General features: G+C 42.7%; 1 protein-coding gene across 2 annotated transcripts in view; it reads left to right on the forward strand.

Annotated features, from left to right (window-relative positions):
* Positions 1-274: 274 nt before the first annotated feature.
* The window catches only part of LOC135243377 (integrin beta-3-like), a 43,024-nt gene continuing 30,800 nt past the window's right edge, over positions 275-12,498 (forward strand). For both annotated transcript variants that reach the window (XM_064315158.1, XM_064315159.1), the window contains exons 1-3: positions 275-616; positions 3,541-3,626; positions 7,364-7,568. In XM_064315158.1, coding sequence (XP_064171228.1) covers positions 529-616; positions 3,541-3,626; positions 7,364-7,568 — 379 coding nt within the window. In that variant the 5' untranslated portion in view covers positions 275-528. The remainder of the gene's footprint in view (positions 617-3,540; positions 3,627-7,363; positions 7,569-12,498) is intronic.

The following is a 12,498-nucleotide window of genomic DNA, read 5'->3' on the forward strand; positions in this document are numbered from 1 at the left end:
ACTACAGTTGGCCTATAGCTTTTTATTAGATTGTCACACATTTTTAGGAAGCACCTCAAGTGAGTTTAATTGTAACCCATGTAGTTTAATTAATACGCAAATAATATAAATAAACGAAAATTATTCTAAAAACAAATTGCATTTCTTACAAAATATTTCCGAGTACTTCGGCTTACTGTCACGTCGCACGCGTTCAAATTGGACCCATCTATACCTAGGACACATCTTTGCCCCACCCAAGCAAGATCTCGTAACCTAAGGGCGCTACCGGAAACAAATAGGGTATGCATTAGTACCTTTGACTTCTGATGAAAGTGATTCTCTTCAAACTTCACACTGAAGCGCGACTTTATAGAGTGGTTGTTTTTGTACAGTAATCCGAACAACCACTCATTACTGACCAAGACGGTTTTAAAATTAACTTTACTTAAAGACAAATAAACTGTTCTAAATGTCATTATTTAGAGATATTTTTGAGATCCGACCATCGAATGAAAGATACGGAATGTGAATTCACAACAGACAAGAATGCTTTTCTCAAATAAAAAAATGGGAACCTTCATACATCATATTTGGATATGTTCTCTGGTTTTATTTTCCGAAACTGAAGTTTTGGGTAAGTAAGCTACTATTATTTCATGCTAGCTACTTTGTCCAAACTTACGTGCTGAAGGTATGAACGAGCTTGCACGACAATCTGTGTAAAGTCACTTGGTAATTGGCTATGTGATCCATTAGTACCAAGCCTCGCATTTATTCAAACTCGTGACTACTTTCCAGTGTTGTTTCCCTTAAAATAATTTCTTCTTAAATTGTGTCTGGTCTGTACCTGTGGTTTAGAGAACGATGATGTTAATTTGGATGAAATGTATTTTGAGGACATCATGAATGCTGTGCAAATACGCCCAGCAGCGAGTGCGCGTTCACGTACGGTCCTGGCACACTTTTTCACAATGTCTTAAACGCGCAATAACAACGCGCCTTAATAATGATGTAAACTGTAATGTTGAAGAGAATTCTAATTTTCTAGAGCCCTCACAAGGGCATGTTGCGTTTTAACGGAAACATTACAAATTTTTCAGAAGTGCATGCGCTTTCATAACATTTTGCAATCCAACTGAGTTTGAACACGAAAAATCTTTAGCACCAACTGGAGTCATTTGTTTCACATGATTGGACCATAAAGATTGAATTTATCATGCCAATCAGCAACATCAAAATGTCGCTATAGATTTCCCATCACTTATCGCTTATTGTTGTGATTTGTTGTAGTTGCATATTGGGATGGCAGGTGCTCTGCAAGTTCGGCTTGGTGGGGCGGCATGCCCCATACCTATACAGCACCGAGAGCTGGGCACTTTTCAGGAATTCCTTCAAAAAGAACCACAATGACCACAGACTCTCAGCCCTTAAAAACATTATCTTCAGTACCTTCTGACCTCACGTAAATACACAGAATTAAGATACAATTTTCACCTGCCCACACAATAAAGCTTGGGTTATTTTGCGTTTTTCTCCTTTTTCCTGCCCATTTTGTCATCACAAAGGCTCCTGAACCACAATCAATAATTCTCCCCATTGATCCACATTGGTCAATAACAACATCTATTCAGACATGTCTGATGAAAGTAGGCAATTGCAGGATACTCCGATGCACAGGTAAAATGGACATATAAGGAAGCGCACATGTGCTGCGATTTCAGCCAATATAACATGTTTTTTAAAACTGTGTGGTCACCGTCTCTGTTTTGTGTGGAAGCTAGCTTGTTTGCTAACTAATAATTGGCAAAAAAACGAAAACAAAACCCAAATGAAACGCCAAAATCTACATTGCGATTTGATAGGTAGGCCTAGGTACCGTTCATATGGAAACCGGTGCCATATAGTGATACCGGGTTTCAGGACCCAATCCTATTCATGACTCAGGCTGCGTCCGAATAGTCAAAAAAATTACGTCCTATGTCTTTTCCTAACCACTTTTCCTTGACCGTGATGGAAAACGTCATGAGGTCAAGGAAAGATGTGAAGGAGAATTCATAAGGACTTTTTTTAAACGTGCCACACGTTACTCGACAGGCATGAATACGCCACGGCAGACGGAGGAAATCGCCCGGAGGAAGGGAGAGAGCGCGAAGGGGGGTAATGGAATCAGGCCAACCCCAAATATCTCAAACATGCCGAAAGCAGGAGCATTTGAGCGAAACGGGCATGTGTGCCAGCCTTCGGCCTCTGCTGATCAGGACTGTTCCTGAGTATTGGGTCCCCGTTACCGTGGTGTCCCTGGAGCGATGCATTTCGCCACTTCCACACACGTTCACCAGTGCGCGGAGCGGGCTTCTGTTAGCCTGGCTCTCCCCTGGCTCTCCCCGGGCCTCCTGGCCACTGTACTACAAGGTCCAGCATGCAAGGCAAGCACCTTCCCATGGCTACATGAAAGCAAAGGGGAAATCGGGACACGGTCATCTCCATGTCCATCTCCATTCCAGTCTAATGCCATGTGTGAACTGCTAAACCGTACAGAAGAGCAGAGAGCTCATCCTTGGTCTCATTACATTTACAAGTCATAACCTGAAAAAGCTGACACCCAGATTTATGTGCCAGTCTGTGTTCTACTGCAAACTGAGCCAACCCACTGTGTTCGTGGCAAATTACCACAATATATAGTTATTTTAAGAAAAATGCACAAATCTTTTTTGTAGCTTTGTGCACTGTGTCGCTGTAGCTGTGGTGGTTTAGTGGGAGGAGCCTGTAGCTGTGGTGGTTTAGTGGGAGGAGTCTGTAGCTTTGTGCAGTGTGTCACTGTAGCTGTGGTGGTTTAGTGGGAGGAGCCTGTAGCTTTGTGCAGTGTGTCGCTTTAGCGATGGTGGTTTAGTGGGAGGAGCCTGTAGCTTTGTGCAGTGTGTCGCTGTAGCTGTGGTGGTTTAGTGGGAGGAGCCTGTAGCTGTGGTGGTTTAGTGGGAGGAGTCTGTAGCTTTGTGCAGTGTGTCACTGTAGCTGTGGTGGTTTAGTGGGAGGAGCCTGTAGCTTTGTGCAGTGTGTCGCTTTAGCGATGGTGGTTTAGTGGGAGGAGCCTGTAGCTTTGTGCAGTGTGTCGCTGTAGCTGTGGTGGTTTAGTGGGAGGAGCCTGTAGCTTTGTGCAGTGTGTCGCTTTAGCGCTGGTGGTTTAGTGGGAGGAGCCTGTAGCTTTGTGCAGTGTGTCGCTTTAGCGATGGTGGTTTAGTGGGAGGAGCCTGTAGCTTTGTGCACTGTGTCACTGTAGCTGTGGTGGTTTAGTGGGAGGAGCCTGTAGCTTTGTGTAGTGTGTCGCTGTAGCTGTGGTAGTTTAGTGGGAGAAGCCTGTAGCTTTGTGCAGTGTGTCGCTGTAGCTGTGGTGGTTCAGTGGGAGGAGCCTGTAGCTTTGTCCATCTGTGGTCCTGTCCGTAGCTGCTTTCTCTGCCCTTGGATGCAGTGAGAATTTACTGGGGTTTTAAGTGGATTGTTTGAAGTGCTTAAGCCTGAATGCTCAGTATGTGTCCTGATTGTGACCTGTTGCTGTTGCAGGGTCCAATGTCTGCACTTTGCGAGGTGTCAGTACCTGCAAGCAGTGTCTGGCCATCCACCCCACCTGTGCATGGTGCTTCCAGGAGGTAAGACCCCACCTGCACAAGCCCACATACAGTAACACACACACATTCACACACTCACACACACACAAACACACATTCACACACACACACACACACACACAGACTCAACATTCACACACACACATTCACACATACACACACACACACACACACAGACTCACACATTCACACATACACACACACACATTCACACACACACACACACACCCACACACACACACACACACATTCACACACACACACACACACCACACACACACACACACACATTCACACACACACACACACACACAGACTCACACATTCACACACACACATTCACACATACACACACACACATTCATACACATACACACACACAGACTCACACACATTTACACACACACACACACAGTCACACACACACACGCACACACACATTCACACACACACACACACAGTCACACAGACTCACACACATTCACACACACACAAACACACGTATTCACACACTCACACACACAGTAACAAACACTCTCACACACACAAACACACACTCACAGACACACACAGGTGCACGCACACACACACATTATAAATTATAGAAATACGGATTCACGGACTGCGATATCTGCACAGGATATCTGGGACTGTTGACATTTTTTCTACAGGCTAGCTGAACTTCCACTGCAGTGGTGACACAAATTAATGCTTTCATTTGTAATAAACAAATTAACTACTTTATTTTATTTTATTTTTGTCTTTCTGACAACTGTAGCCTGTGGGCTTATAATAAAAAGAGCACGTCAATTTAATAGTGTGAATCGTATTCAGTACTGCGAGTGGTTAGGCTATTTATTTAACAAAACTGTAGCGAGTTCCCCACTTTGTAAAGTCGGCCTCTTGATGTGCATAGAATGAAGAGCCCTGAAACTTCCAAAAAAAGACCGCTAATAGACTATATAAATAAAATTCATTCATTCATTCATTCATTCATTCATTCATATTTTATGACATATGGGTTGGGTTTTACCTTGGTGGACTTGCGGTTAGCATTTGGCAACTTCTGCAGGAAAAGCATAAACCCTCAAATAGGAACCCAAGGCTTACAGCGTTTCTCTTTGGTCCAGAATTTCAGCTGAACCAAGTTATGACAGTAAGCTGAGTTGTGGAGTTCCTTTGGACAGCGAGGCCGGCGTTTCCCTGGCTTCGCTCTTTGAGAGTGAGCGAACTCATCCTCGCTGCGAAGGCAGCCACTGGGATGCCATGGCTCCTGCTTCCATGGCGGTTCCTGGTTATTTAGGGAGCATGCGGCGGCTTGTCGTCCTGGTGATAACATTCTGCTCCCTGGGACAGGTTTCCAATCGCTACCCCCCAGAGAACACACTGCCCATTTCATGCTAATCACTGTTTGTGGAGCCTGGCTTTCCTTTTTCATCTTGTGCTCCATGTGGTGTTGGTGGTATGGGGGGAGGGGGGGGCACTGGGCACGTCAGTTTCTGCAGCCCTACCCAAAAGCTTTGATTAACCAGCCCAGCATGCTCTTGTGATTTTTTTTTTTTGTGCTGAAGATGCATTCACACCTGCAGATTGCCATTTTTAAGCCTCTCATTACTTGAAGGGGCATGTGAGGAGAAGATGGGAAACAGCCATCGCAGGTCCATCAACAGCAATGACGCTTATCATTGGTCTGTTATATACCATTATATACCTTTGCACCAGTAACCAAGCAGCAGTGGCGCTTATCATTGGTCTGTTATATACCATTATATACCTTTGCACCAGTAACCAAGCCCACCTCAAGCCCTTTCCTGCAGGAGCGATGTGTTGCTGGATTTTTTCCACTTCCATTTTTTCTGCCTTAATTCGCTAATCAGCGGTGTAATCTAATGTGGGCTCACTCTTATATTGTTACACAGTGAAATGTTTTAATCAATGCTAATTGAGAGCTGAAGGTGGAATTAAATTCTGATCAGCCCTCTTTTTCACATTGTCTATAACTTTTAGTTTATAATTTACAGAGCTCTAAAACTTACATGGCAAGCATGATAATAAATAGATGCATAGATCTTTTATAAATCAATTGAGAGTAGGGGTGTCCAGTCTTTTCCCAAAAGGGCTGGTGTGGTGCAGGTTTTTGTTTTAGTCCCACACTATGACGCCTGATTCAGTGAATTAACTAATCATGGTCTTCAATCAAGCCTTAGATAAGGAGAATCAGGTGCCATTCAATATATTGAAATCAAATACGTCAACAAGATATTGAAACAATTAACGATATATGGGGACTATACAAATGATTTTTACTTTGAGATATTAAAAATATAGAAAAATAGATACACCTTGCAGTATATGTATTGACAAAATGAACAATACAGGAGGAAAAAAGACCACAAATATTTTGGCATAAGCCATCCTGAGTGTGTCCAGGGGGGAAAATAGGGTAAATTCAGGTATTGCAATATATTACAAATTATATTTACAATGCATTTCACTATATCCCATTTCCATAAGGAAATGTTTTTGTCATGGTTTTATCTGAAATGTATTAACATTCTTTACAATTACTGGCCACTTATAATGGGAGGCAGCGTAGTATAATGGCTGCGGAGTTGGCCTTGTAACATAAAGGTCACTGGTTCAATTCCTTGGTAGGACGCTGCCTTTATACCCTTTGCTCCAGTATATATCCATTACATTACATTACATTACATTACATTCATTTAGCAGACGCTTTTATCCAAAGCGACATACAAAAAAGTGCATTTTCATGATCGTAGACAACTGCTGAACACGGGTTCAGTAAGGTACAATTACTTATTTTGTAAAGCTATTTCTAGCCGAGAACAAAGAACACTATCCTGGTCTGACATCTGCAAAGCCAAACTAGGCAGAAGAATAAGCTACAGTATTAGGACGAATACAATTTACCAAGAAGTGCAGGGAAGGGGCAACATGTAACAAGTGATAGGAAAAGGGTTTTTTTTTTTTTTTTTTTTTTTTAATATATACAGCGTGGTGGTGGTTATTCTAGGTATAGTCTGAAGAGATGAGTCTTCAGGCCACGGCGGAAGATGGATAGTGAGGGGGAGGTTCGGAGAGGGACGGGGAGTTCGTTCCACCACTGGGGAGCTAGGGTGGAGAAGCTCTGTGATCTCTTTGGGCGGGTGGGAGGGGTTACAAGACGCCCTGCTGCCGCAGAGCGGAGTGGTCGAGCAGGCACATAGAATTGAGTCATGTCCTGCAAGTAGATGGGGGCTGTCCTGTTGGCGGCAGTGTAGGCAAGGGTCAGGGCTTTGAATCGGATCCAGCTGTGTATTTGGATACAATGTAAGTCGCTCTGGATAAGAGCGTCTGCTGAATGCCTGTAATGTAAATGTAATGTAATAACACCCACAGCTATGCCAATCTATTACGTAGATTGTAGGTGCGGTGCTATTGATTGTTGACACCATACACCAGAACTATGTCATTCAAAAACCATACAATCAAAATTTAATGTGTCTGACTAGTTGTAACTCTACACTGCTCTGAGAAGCTCTGCTATCACAGTAAAATGCTTGGTGTAAAATCAACTCATACAGAGTACATCATGGTCCCAGATCGACTGATATGTAATCTGTTAGAATTGAATTAACGCTGGACATTTTACTGTGTATTTAGATGTTTCCTACACACTTTGGGAACATGTTCATTGTATGTTTTATGGTTGAAGAAATGTACACATTATTCTGAATGTGTTTGTGTTGTGTGTTGAGGATTTTGGGCAGGGGGTGGCCAGCTCGTCCCGCTGTGACCTCAGAGAGAGGCTTCTGCAGACCGGGTGTGCAGCTCAGTTTTTGGAGTTCCCCACGAGCAGCCTGAGTGTGGAGCAGGACCTGCCTCTCAGTGGCAAAGCCACCGGGGCAGTGGAGGATGTGGTACAGATCCAGCCCCAGAAACTACGCATCGCCCTGAGACCTGGTATGGAGATATCAAATTCAAATTCAAATTCAAAATGCTTTATTGGCATGAAATACACTTGTACTTATTGCCAAAGCGTACACATAGAAACAGGAATAGGAAACATTAAATACAAACAACAATGCAATCAACAGTGTGGCAATGGCCATAACGAGTAGGCTATACAACAACAACAATAACAATAAAAATAATAATAATTGTGATTATAATAGTAATAATAATAATAATGTAGAAGAAAAAAAAAAAAAAAAAAAAAAAAAAAAAGGATAGAAATTAATAAATAATTAAAATAAATATATTTGTGGTGGTCAACCAGTGTCCCTCAGATTATGGCAGGCCGAGATGTACTTTGCTGCTAGTGGAGCCGTTGGCCTTTCTCCTAGCAGGATTTGCATTTTTTCCTCTTTTGTTTGGGAAAGGAAGTCCTTTATAATTAGAGAGAATTTGTTGAAATAATGTGTCCTAATTTCTGAATATTTTTCACAATGTAGGAGAAAGTGCATCTCTGTTTCCACCTCTCCTGTCTTACAGTGACCACATATACGTTGTTCTTTGGTAACCATGTATTCCGGTGTCTGCCTTTTTCAATTGCAAGTGCGTGGTCACTGAGCCTGTACTTGGTCAGGATCTGCCTCTGCTTTGTATCTCTGACAGAGAAGAGATACTCAGCCAATTTGTAGTCTCTTTTTAGGGTCCGGTAGCAATCTAGTTTGTTTTGTGTTTTGGTTACATTATCCCAATATTCCAGATAAGAGATTTTGGTCTGTTTCATTACTTCGTTTACTTTGATTTGTTGGTAAGCAGTGCTGGTATGAAGCTGGTCTGTGATTTGTGTTAGTTGGGTTAATGGGTTAGTCAGCTTCATTACCAGCTGACTGAGGGGACTCTTTTCATGACTGAGCTCTTGGGCTTTCATTGCCTTAAATTGCAATGTGTCTTGAGGACTTGAATTGAGGTGCATCCAGAATTTTAATGCTCTTTTTTGGATGTGAATCATTAATGGATAATGGCCTAATTCTGCCCTGCATGCATTATTTGGTGTTTTCCTTTGTACTTGTAGGATGTTTCTGCAAAATTCTACATGCAGGGTCTCTATTGGATGCTTGTCCCATTTGGAATAGTTCTGCTGGCTGAGTGGACCCCATACCTCACTTCCATACAGTGCAATGGGCTGAATTACACTATCAAATATTTTTAACCAGATTCTAATTGGTATAACAATTTTTTGAAGTTTTCTTTTTATAGCATAGAGTGCTCTTCGAGCTTTTTCTTTTAAAGCATTCACTGCCATGTTAAAGCTCCCTGATGCTGTAATTGTCAGACCAAGGTACGTATAATTTAGAGTGTGATCTAGGGCGGTGTTGCCTAGAAAAAACTGGAACCTGTTTTCCTGACATCTGGCTTTTTTCTGGAAGATCATTATTTTTGTCTTTTTTAAGTTTACTGTCAGTGCCCAGTTCTGACAGAAATCCTCTACCAGAGCTAGGTTCTGCTGTAACCCTTCTTCAGTGGGAGAGAGCAGAACCAGGTCATCTGCATAGAGTAAGAATTTTACTTCCGTGTCATGTAGGAGGAGGCCCGGGGCTGTAGACTGTTCCAACTGCACCGCTAACTCATTGATGTAAATATTGAACAGTGTTGGACTCAGACTACAGCCCTGCCTTACTCCCTGTTTTGGTGTGAAGAACTCTGTTCTTTGGTCGCCAATTTTCACTCCACATTTATTTTCTGAGTACATTGATTTAATTATATCGTAAACTTTACCCCTACACCACTTTGGAGAATTTTGTAGTATAATCCGTCATGCCAAATCGAGTCAAATGCTTTCTTGAAATCAATGAAGCATGCAAAGATTTTTCCATTTTTTGTTTTGTGGACGTGTTTATTTATTAGGGTGTGTAGGTGTAAATATGATCGGTGGTACGATGATTTGGGAGAAATCCAATTTGACTTTTACTCAGGACATTGTGTTCGTTAAGGAAGGTTACAATTCTTGAATTGATGATACTACAAAATACCTTCCCCAGATTACTGCTTAACAAATGCCTCTGTAATTATTGGGGTCTAATTTGTCTCCACTTTTATAAATTGGGGATATAAGCCCCCGGTTCCAAATGTCAGGAAAGCATCCTGAACTAAGTACTTGGTTGAACAATTTAAGCAGAGCGTCATGCATTTCTGGGGTGCTATTTTTGAGCATTTCATTTCTAATTCCATCAAGACCACATGATTTTCTTGATTTTAGAGACTGGAGCTTTCGATCAGTTCTTTGTGGGAAATTGGTTTATCCAATGGATTTTGATTATCCTTGATGGTTGATTCCAATTTGTTTAGTTGTTCATTAATCATTGTATGGTGTGTTTTTTGACTGATTTCACAGTATAGATTTTCAAAATATTGTTTCCAAATGGCTCCATCACTAATGGCTAATTCGTGTTGCTTTTCTGTGCTTAAATTGTTCCACAAATCCCAAAACTGGTTTTGATTAACTGATTCTTCAATATCATTCAGAGTTTTATTTATGTATTTTTGTTTTTTCTGTTTTAGGGTGTTTTTATATTCTTTAAGAGTTTGACAATACCTGAGGCGTAAATCAGAGTTGTATGGTTGGTTATGTTTTTGGTTTGATAATTTTCTTAGGTTTTTTCGAATATTTTTGCATTCAATATCAAACCAATTTTCATTTTTGTTCAGCTTCCTTTTATTATGAACTTTTAGTTTAGCTTTATTTGCTGTTTTCTGGAAAATATAATTGATATTAGTAACAGCCAGATTTAAGCCTTCTCTGTTATTTTGGTAAGGAGTATTGATGAACGTGTTAATAGAGTTAGTTAATTCAGCTGATCTCATTGCTTTTGTGAATTCATCTGTGCTTGTTTCAGCCCATCTGTACGATTTATTAAGTTTATACAGCTTACAGGGCTGTGTGTTTGAGTTTCTGGATTGTCCAAATCTTTTCAGAAATACACTTATTTGATTATGGTCTGAAAGGGGGGTTTGTTGCCTGACAGTGAATGCACTAAAGGAGGAAGGGTCCATGTCAGTGACAGCATAGTCCACAACACTAGTCCCAAGAGCTGAGCAATATGTGAACCTTCCTAAAGAGTCCCCTCTGATCCTGCCATTAAGGATGTACAGGCCTAAGGCTTGACAGAGATGCACTAACTCCCTACCATTCTTATTTATTATATTGTCCGGATTATTTCTTTTTGTAGTGGTTGGTGTAATGTACAAAGGGGTGTTTCCAAATATATGATTGTTTCCTTGGGGATCGATACAGTCGGGTTCTGTTCCTGTTCTGGCGTTAAGGTCGCCACACAGTAGCACATTTCCCTGGGCCTGGAAATGGCATATTTCTGTATGCAGAGCGTTGAAGAATTCCTCATTATAATAGGGGGATTCATGTGGGGCAGCGTAAGCTGCACACAGGAATATATCTTTTTCCCAATCTGCAATTTCTTTGTTCAATTTTAACCATAAGTGGGATTGTTCTTTTTTGGTTACTGTGATGAATTTAGCCAGTTCCTCTTTGTACCACACCAGTATCCCTCCGGAGTCTCTGCCATGTCGCACTGTTTTTAATTTTATAGAGGGCACTATAATTTCGCCATAACCTGAGGGGCAGTGGGTGACGGTATCTTCTCGGCACCAAGTTTCAACAAAAATTAAAATGTCAGCATTAGAAATGTTTTTGAGGAATTCAGGGTCTGTGCTTTTCAGCCCAAACACAGAAGACCACAGACCCTGTATGTTCCAACAGCTTACACAGAATGAACTCATTTTAATCATTCACAGCATTTCGAGTGAAACAAAATACATAGTTGATAATAAACTACTGTCTTTTAAAAAATTTTTTTTTTTTTTTTTTAAATTACTATTTGTATAGTACACAGTATAACTGGTTTATACTGTATACTCACATATTAGATTATGTATTCACATCACATATATTCATATTAGTTTAGCAACCTATCGCACAGCACACTGAGCAGGTGTTTGATCTCACCTAGCTCAGAAGGAGGGGCAGGTGGGACAGGGGCCATTGTGAGGGCTGCAGCGTAGCTGGGCTGGTGTTGGTGGGGTGAGCCCTGGGGGGGGGGCCTTATGGGGGACTGCGGGGTGCTGGGTGGGCGCGGGGTTTGGAGTGATGACCGCTGCTGTCAGGCCGATGTGGGGCCCGAGGATGGTGACCAATGGCGTGGGGGGCTGATGCCTGAGATGGGGCCTGTTGATGGTGGAGGCGGGGCTGGATGGATTGCGTCCCAGTGCCACGTCTTTTAGCGTTTTAGCAAAGACTTTGATACCTTCCTTGTCTAGATGCAATCCATCGTAGAGGTACCAGGGGCCGATGGTGGGGTGGCGAGCCAGGTGCACATTGGGCAGTGCAGCGCAGCCTCTGGCGATCTCCGCATTAATGTCCCTGATGAAATGGGGGGGGACATCATTCCGTGGCAGCAGTGTGGAGATGACCACGCGAGATTCAGGGAACTCTCGGGAGGCTTTCTCTGCCATCCTCCTCACTGCGTGGGCGGTGTTTTGGCGCAGGCGAGGCAGGTCGTTGGTGCCGGTGTGCAGTATGACATAGTGAGGGCTTCCCAGCGTGTCCCGCTTGAGCAGCTCCAGGGCGCGGGCTGTGTTACTGCAGCGGGTCGCCTTTACCTGCTTACCAGGAAAAAGCCTATTGGGGTCAATAAACTTCCCATTTGAGTCCATGAGAAGGACCACTTGTGGATCAGGTGTTCTGCTGGTGGGGGGCTGTGTTGCAGAAGGGGCTGTGCCTTGGGGGTGGGCTGTGCGTCAGAGAGGGGGGAGTGTCTGAGGGGGTGTTGGTCTGTGTGCTGGGGGGTTTTCTGGCGCTGGTGAATGTTGTGAGTCAGGGGGGCATCAGTATGAGCCTGCAGGTCAGCTGGGGGGTGGGCTGTGGTTTGGG

Source organism: Anguilla rostrata, chromosome 17 (assembly GCF_018555375.3).
Source record: "Anguilla rostrata isolate EN2019 chromosome 17, ASM1855537v3, whole genome shotgun sequence".
In the NCBI taxonomy this organism is placed as follows: Eukaryota; Metazoa; Chordata; class Actinopteri; order Anguilliformes; family Anguillidae; genus Anguilla; species Anguilla rostrata.